This window comes from Camponotus vicinus, unplaced genomic scaffold (assembly GCF_025532165.1).
Source record: "Camponotus vicinus isolate PSW18456_S1 unplaced genomic scaffold, iyCamVici1.0 SCAF_8, whole genome shotgun sequence".
Lineage (NCBI taxonomy): Eukaryota > Metazoa > Arthropoda > Insecta > Hymenoptera > Formicidae > Camponotus > Camponotus vicinus.
Window position 1 is genome coordinate 7,517,895 of NW_028141980.1, and position 8,491 is coordinate 7,526,385.

The 8,491-nt window shown below is 33.2% G+C and overlaps 3 protein-coding genes across 6 annotated transcripts; 2 read left to right on the forward strand and 1 right to left on the reverse strand.

The window, feature by feature from the left end:
* The first annotated feature begins 43 nt into the window (after positions 1-43).
* On the forward strand, positions 44-1,854 carry Tfb4 (transcription factor B4). Its single transcript, XM_083105652.1, has 6 exons — positions 44-274; positions 352-848; positions 923-1,045; positions 1,128-1,263; positions 1,414-1,450; positions 1,623-1,854. Exons 1-6 carry the CDS (start codon positions 265-267, stop codon positions 1,696-1,698), a joined length of 879 nt encoding a protein of 292 aa, XP_082961778.1. The 5' UTR covers positions 44-264; the 3' UTR covers positions 1,699-1,854.
* Positions 1,127-4,926, reverse strand: LOC145975297 (anaphase-promoting complex subunit CDC26). 3 transcript variants are annotated; one of them, XM_083105653.1, is made up of 3 exons: positions 2,927-3,567; positions 2,385-2,503; positions 1,127-2,214 (listed from the first exon to the last, which is right to left on the reverse strand). In XM_083105653.1, the coding sequence occupies exons 1-3, from the start codon at positions 3,035-3,037 to the stop codon at positions 1,989-1,991; spliced, it is 456 nt and encodes a 151-aa protein (XP_082961779.1). In that variant the 5' UTR covers positions 3,038-3,567; the 3' UTR covers positions 1,127-1,988. The 3 variants fall into 3 exon arrangements, with proteins under 3 accessions (XP_082961779.1, XP_082961782.1, XP_082961780.1); XM_083105656.1 differs by lacking the exons at positions 2,385-2,503; positions 2,927-3,567 and adding an exon at positions 4,750-4,926; XM_083105654.1 differs by lacking the exon at positions 2,385-2,503 and having other exon boundaries at positions 2,927-3,551.
* Ing3 (inhibitor of growth family, member 3) lies at positions 2,972-7,581 on the forward strand. Of its 2 annotated transcripts, none has more exons than XM_083105651.1 (6): positions 2,972-3,567; positions 3,968-4,039; positions 4,131-4,490; positions 4,772-5,195; positions 6,440-6,638; positions 6,708-7,581. In XM_083105651.1, exons 2-6 carry the CDS (start codon positions 4,012-4,014, stop codon positions 6,822-6,824), a joined length of 1,128 nt encoding a protein of 375 aa, XP_082961777.1. In that variant the 5' UTR covers positions 2,972-3,567; positions 3,968-4,011; the 3' UTR covers positions 6,825-7,581. The 2 variants fall into 2 exon arrangements, with proteins under 2 accessions (XP_082961777.1, XP_082961776.1); XM_083105650.1 differs by having other exon boundaries at positions 2,972-3,335.
* The last annotated feature ends 910 nt before the right edge of the window (positions 7,582-8,491 follow it).

The window sequence follows — 8,491 nt, forward strand, 5'->3', positions numbered from 1 at the left end:
ACGCATGCGCATAGAGGCTCTCGCGTGGGAAAAAATCCCGACAGCGCATTACTGGGTATAACCACAAAAAAAGTGCCGGCAACTGATTGACGCTACTGTGTACTTATACTGTGTCCCAATCTTCTCTCTGATTTATATTTCTAATATTTAATTCTGACATAAGAAGAAAAAGAAAAACTTTTATCGGAATAAACAAGATATTTACAAAAATATTTTCTAAAATAAATTATTTAAAATTAAAAGCTATTTAACAATTTTAGCAAAATGACGGCTGGTATATTAATATTTTTATATAAAATTATATTATTATTTTAAAATTTTGATTATATATTTATGTATTTAAATCTTCAGAAATAGAGACAAGTTTACTGGTGATTGTATTAGACATCAATCCTGTACAACGAATAGTGAAACAAGAGACAAAGATATTGTCACAATGTTTGGATTCTACAGTCGTTTTTGCCAATGCTCATCTCATGCAGTCGTCTAATAATGAATTAGCGATCATGGCATGCCATGGTCATAGTGCCAAATTTCTCTATCCATGTGAGAATATGGCAGAAATAAGACAGATAGATGGCCAGTATGAAAAATTTACTATGGTAGAGCGCACAGTGCGTCAGCAATTGCAACAAGTTATCAATGAAATTTCAATGGATTCTCCATTAAACACAGAAAGTCTCATCTCAGGTGCCCTCAGTATGGCGTTATGTTATATTGCTCGATTGGAGCGAGAAAAGATTGCTAGTCAGAAATTGCATTCTAGAATATTGGTGATTACTGCCAGCAATGATTCTGCCATACAATATATGAACTACATGAACATATTCTTCACAGCACAGAGAATGGTATTTGTTTCTCTATTAGACTTTTATTAGTATAATCAGATTTATAACAAAAAGATCCATCTGGATGTTTTCAGAATGTCATTCTAGATGTGTGCAGTCTGGATCAAGAATTGACACTCTTGCAACAAGGCTGTGAAATTACTGGTGGCAATTATCTACAAGTGCCACAGCTTGCTGGATTGCTACAATATTTGTTGGTAAATCATTTATACTTAATTCTATACTATTATCAACTTAAGTAAAAGTATACATGCTATGATTGTTTCTTTTATGAATTAGTGGGTTTTCCTGCCAGATCCCAGTGTTAGATCGAAATTAGTCTTGCCACCACCAGTGAAGGTAAACTATAGAGCGGCATGCTTCTGTCATCAGGATCTCATTGATATCGGATACGTTTGTTCTATATGTCTGTCAAGTAAGTACTGCCATAGTTATATCAAATAATCACAAATATTTTAATCAATGTATTGAATTATTAAATTGAATTTAAGCAATAATGTCGATAACAATGCTCAATTTATTTGTATTAAGATAATGTAATTGAATTATTATTATTATTTTACAGTTTTTTGCAAATATAGTCCAATATGTACAACTTGTCAGTAAGTATTTTTGTAATATTGTAATTTACACTATATTATATATAATTACTTTCGATAATAATGAATATTTATGATATATACTTCACATAATATATTATGTATTAATTATATGTTAATTACATTTGATATATAATTATGAATTACATTGTAATCTCTTCTTTTTTTTTTTAAGCACGGTATTCAAGATGCCAGGACCTATGCCAATGAAGATAAAGAAAAAGAAAAAGACTATAGATATTGTTCATTAATGTTACATATTTCATTACATAATTATATTTCATATAAATGTAAAAAAAGTCATAATATAAAAACAGATTCATATATTATAATTATTAATTGTGATTCATAAATCACAATTAATAATTATAACCAAAGAAAAATTATATAAATTATAAATTATATTAAATGATCAATCATAAAGTTAATCAACTAATGAGTTTTTATAATCTATAATCAAAATTATGTCGATTAACATAATTTTATTGCCTCTCTGTTCATCTGATTTATATTATACTATATTATTTGACGTCATGCATTGTTATGTTGTGGCTCGATTATGCGTAGGTGGGTGCTGTTGCGGTATGTAACCAATGCGTTCCTGAATTTCACTCTGAGGAACCTTGCCTCCCCATATGGGAGGATTCATAGATGACGATTTCTTTTCGGGATCCTTTTTGGCTTCATGTGCTTTTCTTATCTCCTCGTATTCCTGCAAATCGTCCAAACGCATCTCTATCCGTGTCGGACTTCGTCGAATCATTATACTGCAAAAAAAAAGGGAAGAAAAATGACACTTTGTTTTATGCGAATAGTAAATTTCTTGCAAATTAATTAAAAGAGAAAAAGATAATCAATTGACGCGAACGCGACTTCTGAAATAGATTGCATGCTCTTTGGCAATTAAAAGAGAATGATTGATTTTTAGTGAACTTACTGAAGGACAAAAAGAAAATAATTGTACAGGACAGGAGAAGAGATAATTTTATTTCCTCCGATCTCTCCATGATATTTAAAAGTTATAAATACGCCAAGAGCACAGAAGCATTCTAGATTCTAAAATTAAATGTGCAAATTAAAAGTTCTTTCTTTCCGATCGGACGAAGTCTATCGAAAATATACAGGGTGATTCAAAACAACCTGATGTCTTTGAAATATGATATTCTTGAACGAATTCTAAGACTATTTTTCCTCTTGAAAAAATTTTTTTTTTAATTTTTTTAATTTTTTTTTATATATTTTTTGATATTTTATTCTTAAGCGTTACGTTATAACCTTCCTAGACGGTAATAATATTGTTAAATATTGTGTAGAAACTGCAATAATTTAATACACTTCAAAGGATTAAAATATTGTGCAATAAAATTGACTGTTTGGGGAAAAAATTAAGCTTTGGACAAAATTTTTCAAGAGGAAAAATAGTCTTAGAATTCGTTCAAGAATATCATATTTCAAAGACATCAGGTTGTTTTGAATCACCCTGTATAATCCTTTGAGATCGGGCACCGGGCCCTGTGAGTTACGTTCCTGTCCACGTGTAACATGGCGAGATGACAATGCCTCAGATAATCCGAAATCGAGCCGCATCATCCTAAAGGGATCGTGCTTCGACAACTTTGTTATTATGCCAATCGCGCATTTTCGAAAACCCCTCTCCGACAGGCCTTGCCTCTACAGGCGTCGAGAGCGTTAAAAGCGCCTCGAAAAATGCGGAGGCGGAGGGGTTGGACACGCGCGGGCACGCTTTCGGTCGGGCGGCTCTTTCCCCGGAGAATTCACGCGAAATTGCACGATTTCCCGGCAACGGGCGGCGAGTACTAGTCGAGTATACTGATCCTGGACGACCGGCGACGCGGGAAGATGCTCTACCTCGAGGATTATGTCGAAAGTGCGTACGATGAGCGTCGCGCTCGACTCGCCAGCGGGATTCTAACCCCTTCTTCTCGCGAAGAGCTCTCTTAACCTTAAAACAGCCTCGAGTCGAAATCGACGAACGCAGCCATTTTTGTTTACGTCTCGAGCCGCGTCTCCTTTTGCATCTCTACTCGAGCCGAATACGCGAATTATTATTGTAAAATGATGGGAAATTGCGTTTGCTTCCCGACGCGATATCCCGAGAGGTTAGGCGACATTTGTCGATCGACATAGATAATTATTGTCTTGTGTGATGGAGATCATTTTTTTTTTTTTTTATTCTCAAATTCTGCTGGCGAATATCGAATTTCACTAGAATATCGTATCTTTAGAATTAAAAATTGATTTGAAAATTTTTTGCTTTTTCTCTAAAATCGTTATAAGTATTTACTATATTTGCTAATTTTGCAATGAATATTTACTTGTTTATAAAATTTGTTAATAAATGAGAAAGATTAATATTAAGTTGCAATAGCACTAATTCTAAGATTTGTTTGTTAAATTATTTCATAAATCAAATATTACAAATGAAGCATAAATAGCTATTTCGCAAGCAAACTTGAAACAAATTAATTTTTTTTTTAATGTTTGTCATATGCATTTCAGTGATCGAGCATCTTCCACAAGAGTTGAGGGATCGATTTACCGAAATGAGAGAAATGGATCTAGGTGTGCAAAGTATGTGTCCTTTAATGTAATAAAGACAGTAATGATAACAGTAACAATAGTAGTATAAATCAATGATAACAAATCCATTTAATATTTTCAGATTCCATGGATAGTCTGGAGAAGAAAGTAAAGACATTGTTTTGCAATGCCAAGAAGATGAAACCCAGTGAAAAAGAGGCAGAATATGAGACTATTAGAAGGGAATACTACAAGACCTTAGAGGATGCCGATGAAAAAGTGCATTTAGCTAATCAAATGTACGACTTGGTAGACAGGTATCTAAGGAGACTCGATCAGGAACTGCACAAATTTAAGATGGAACTGGAAGCGGACAATAAGGGCATTACCGAAATCTTGGAGAAGAGATCTTTGGAACTAGATCAGCCTCCTACAAATAGTAGCCAAAAAGAAAATCGTTACAATTTTACATCAAGCAGAACGCGAGATAATCATAGCCATTGTAAGTCTCTTATGTCAATTTTTGTTCAACTACTATATGTCATTTTTCGTGTCAACGACTACTCTCCACTTCTAAAGATTTATTTTATTTTCTAAAGATTATACTTTCTAAATGTAGTATATTGTGTTCAATTAAAACTCTTACTCTTTACATGCAAAATTTCAAAATAATCTATAAAAATTCATTGATTAGAGCAAATCTATTATACAAGTGGAATAAAATATGATCAGTAATAATATTTCTATGCAAGAATAATTACCAAGTTTTATTTTGAATTTCAGCTCGGTCAGAAAAACGGCGAGACTCCAACGCGTCTTCCACATCTGTCGAAAAGAGACTGGCGATTGAAAAACTGCCGGCGACAACGAGTCTGCCAGAATCGCGGCCAGCGTCTGCGAATTCCGGGCCTATTATTGCAACGAACAATGTTGCGCCGGCGCCAGCGACTATCGCCAATTCCGTAGGATCGGTATGCTACAATCTCGGTCACATCGGGGCAGGTGGTAATGCAATCGCGGCGGCCGCGTCGCAAGCGATTGCAGCCACGCAGTCGATGCAACAAGGCAGACGGTCGGCCAGTTTGAAGGCCAGCTACGAGGCCATTAATACTGGTGGCGTACACGCCGCGGAATTTAGCAGGGAGCTGGCCGGCGCAGCGCAAACTGCTATCGCAGCCATTCAAGAGACTACAAAGAAGCATAAAAAGTAAATAGAATATATAAAAGAAAGTAAACTCTGTTCATTGATTATTTTTATGAAAATTTTAGTTATATTATACAGGGTGTCCTAGACCACCCGTACACCCCTTTTCTTTCAAAAACTAAGCATTTTAGAGAAAAACGTTTTCGACAAAAATTGTATGGTTTTGAGGGGAACATAAGATGGTGTCATTGGTTTGACCTTGGATGGCATCGTTAAGGTGAGGTCAAGGACACCTTTAATTTCTTAAATGGAACCACCTATTTTTTATTGCATATTCTTATAGCTTATGTCGAGAGCTTTCCAAAACACTATAATAAAGTATTTTTTCATCAAGTACTTTTTGAGTTATAAGGCTTGAAATAATTTCTTAATTTTACATAAACCATAAAATATCTAGTAAAATATTCATTTTTCGATTATCTTACCTTAATACTTTTATGTACAAAATAATGAGAGGAATCGATTGGTGTAAAGAAAACACATAATTGTTTCGAAAGAAAAAATGTAATTGTTAATTGCAAATTACATTTTTTTTTTCGAAACAATTTTGTGTTTTCTTTACACCAATTGATTCCTCTCATTATTTTGTACATAAAAGTATTAAGGTAAGATAATCGAAAAATGAATATTTTACTAGATATTTTATGGTTTATGTAAAATTAAGAAATTATTTCAAGCCTTATAACTCGAAAAGTACTTGATGAAAAAATACTTTATTATAGTGTTTTGGAAAGCTCTCGGCATAAGCTATAAGAATATGCAATAAAAAATAGGTGGTTCCATTTAAGAAATTAAAGGTGTCCTTGACCTCACCTTAACGATGCCATCCAAGGTCAAACCAATGACACCATCTTATGTTCCCCTCAAAACCATACAATTTTTGTCGAAAACGTTTTTCTCTAAAATGCTTAGTTTTTGAAAGAAAAGGGGTGTACTGGTGGTCTAGGACACCCTGTATTCTGGATGTCTCTAGTAGAGAGAAAGAGAAATTGATGGAATGGAAATCTTTTGTTGTAAAAATGTTTGATATTTTATGTATTTTATAATAGATTTTTTTTTTAGAAAGATCTCAAATATCTTTGTTCCAAGATGTTTTAAAATTATTCAGTTGGTATTTTACATAAATAAATCTTAAATTATTAATATTTATTTATTAAATTATTAAATTAGTAATACTTTTATTATACTCGATAAAAAAAAATTTTTATACTCTAAAAAAATACGTTGCCTTATATCTTAAATTATAGGAAAGTGACTGCCACTGTACCGAGTTCAAGCGTGATCGCAGCCACGGTTCAACAGCCTGTGTCGCCACCGGTAGTAACCACAACTATGCAAGTAGTGGATCCAGACAATCCGGAATGGACATGCGATCCTAACGAGCCACGCTATTGCATATGTAATCAAGTGTCATATGGTGATATGGTCGCTTGCGACAATTCAGACGTAAGTTTAGTCGATATTTTCGAATATTAAAACGGGTAAACTTTATAATGACGATAATTATGTTATTAGTGTCCCTTCGAATGGTTCCATTACGCTTGCGTGGGCATCAGTGCACCACCAAAGGGTAAATGGTACTGTCCCCAGTGCACATCTTCGATGAAGAGACGCGGCGGGCGGAAGAACTGATTAGATAGAAAGAAGAAGTGGAAGAACGTTGATCATGTTGAGAAAGCATCGCTGCTACTACCTCTTAGGCACTGTCCGTCTTGTATTGACTTAGTTAGGAAGTCATTATTAGAAGCTCTTATTAAGTATGACTTTTTCAATATGTTGTTCCGAATTCGAGTCATCTTTCGACTTTCGGACTCTTTTTTTTCTGATCGATTGAATATACATCGAAACGACAATGTTATAGAAATATATCGAAATATAAACGTTTAATGAAGATGTTTTGAATCGAAAAGTTTTTTAAATATTTTAATGTGTGTTTACGCTTTCTGCCATTTACTTCGGAGCAATAAAGAAAGCGAGACAGGATGAATACAAGATGATTTTGAAAATAGAGAATCGTTATAATATATTCTTTCGACGAGTTTAAAATTGATTAATCTCGTCAAGAATTTAAATTCTTACTTAATTATCGAATAGCGAAAGTTTCCTGGCAAATTAGGTTGTAAATAAATAAATTTATTTTTAAGTAATTGTAAATGAAATTTAGTTTAAAAAAAATTTAATTTGATATTAAAAGGTCGGGGAATAATATCTAATATTTAATAAGTGAAGAATTTATTTTCTCGATGAAAGAAAAATGAATTTTGTATTCGTCTGCGATTTTTCTTTCAAAGCCATTCTATATAAGAAAGTTCTGCAAATACTAATTGAAACGAATGCGAAAGCAGAATTGTAGCGACTCGGTGTATGAATAAAATGAATTATGCAGAAACGAATGTTATTGCCAAAATGAGTGATGTTTCTTCCAATTAATCAGTTGTCTTTTGTATTCTTAAGTATATTTCGAAATCATTTCGACCATGATCTCTCCTAATTTATCCTTCCATTACAAATTCACTAAATGCAATCAACACACGTTTCAAACTTTATTATTTTACGAATAAAAAAATATTGATAAAACTCAAGTCCGTCGTACAGTATCAATCGCTCATTGATTTCAAATTATTAAAAATTAATAAGTACAATGATGTTAAAATTGTTAACAGCATATGTCATTAGTATAATTCATTATTGCGATTGTGTAAACTGCGGGAAATGTTGGCGAATAAACGTGACCTATCTCATCAATATTCCCTTATGATTGGCAAACCTATATCTCGCCGATAATAACTTCATGACATTACGAAACAGCCATCTCTTCGCCTTTATATTTACACTAACGTTATGTTTGAGATATTAAGCCGATAATCAAAAAATAAAATCCGAATTAATATAACAATGATGCTCTTCGAAAAGCTATTCGAGATGAAGAATTCTCCGAAAATATCAATTTCGTAAGTGAAACTGTTGCTTATACAGGGTGTCCCATTTTAGTGTCCCACCCCAAATAACTTTCTTATTTTTAATTTTAGAAAAAGATGTTTCAGACAAAAGTTGTATGGTTTCAAGGGGGACATAAGGTGTCATTAGTTTGACCTTGAATAGTTACTTGAAGGTCACGTGAAGGCCACTTTCAATTTTTTAAATGGAATCGCCTACTTTTTATTACATATTCTTGCAGCTCATCTCGAGAGCTTTCCAAAACACTATAATTAAGTTAGTTTTCATTAAGTACTTTCCAAGTTATGAGGCTTGAGATCATTTCTTAATTTTACATAAACCGTAAAATATCTTGTAAAATA

Excerpts from the sequence above, each read along its gene's own strand:
- LOC145975297 (XM_083105653.1), bottom strand. The coding sequence starts at position 3,037 with ATGATGCGGCTCGATTTCGGATTATCTGAGGCATTGTCATCTCGCCAT. Across the intron at positions 2,504-2,926 it reads ATCTCAAAGGATTATACAGG|AATCTAGAATGCTTCTGTGC; the intron begins GTGATTCAAAAC and ends ATTTAATTTTAG. Across the intron at positions 2,215-2,384 it reads TATTTTCTTTTTGTCCTTCA|TATAATGATTCGACGAAGTC; the intron begins GTAAGTTCACTA and ends TTTTTTTTGCAG.
- Tfb4 (XM_083105652.1), top strand. Across the intron at positions 1,046-1,127 it reads GATTGCTACAATATTTGTTG|TGGGTTTTCCTGCCAGATCC; the intron begins GTAAATCATTTA and ends TTTATGAATTAG. Across the intron at positions 1,451-1,622 it reads CCAATATGTACAACTTGTCA|CACGGTATTCAAGATGCCAG; the intron begins GTAAGTATTTTT and ends TTTTTTTTTAAG.
- Ing3 (XM_083105650.1), top strand. The coding sequence starts at position 3,308 with ATGCTCTACCTCGAGGATTATGTCGAAA. Across the intron at positions 4,040-4,130 it reads AATGGATCTAGGTGTGCAAA|ATTCCATGGATAGTCTGGAG; the intron begins GTATGTGTCCTT and ends TAATATTTTCAG. Across the intron at positions 6,639-6,707 it reads TCGCTTGCGACAATTCAGAC|TGTCCCTTCGAATGGTTCCA; the intron begins GTAAGTTTAGTC and ends TTATGTTATTAG.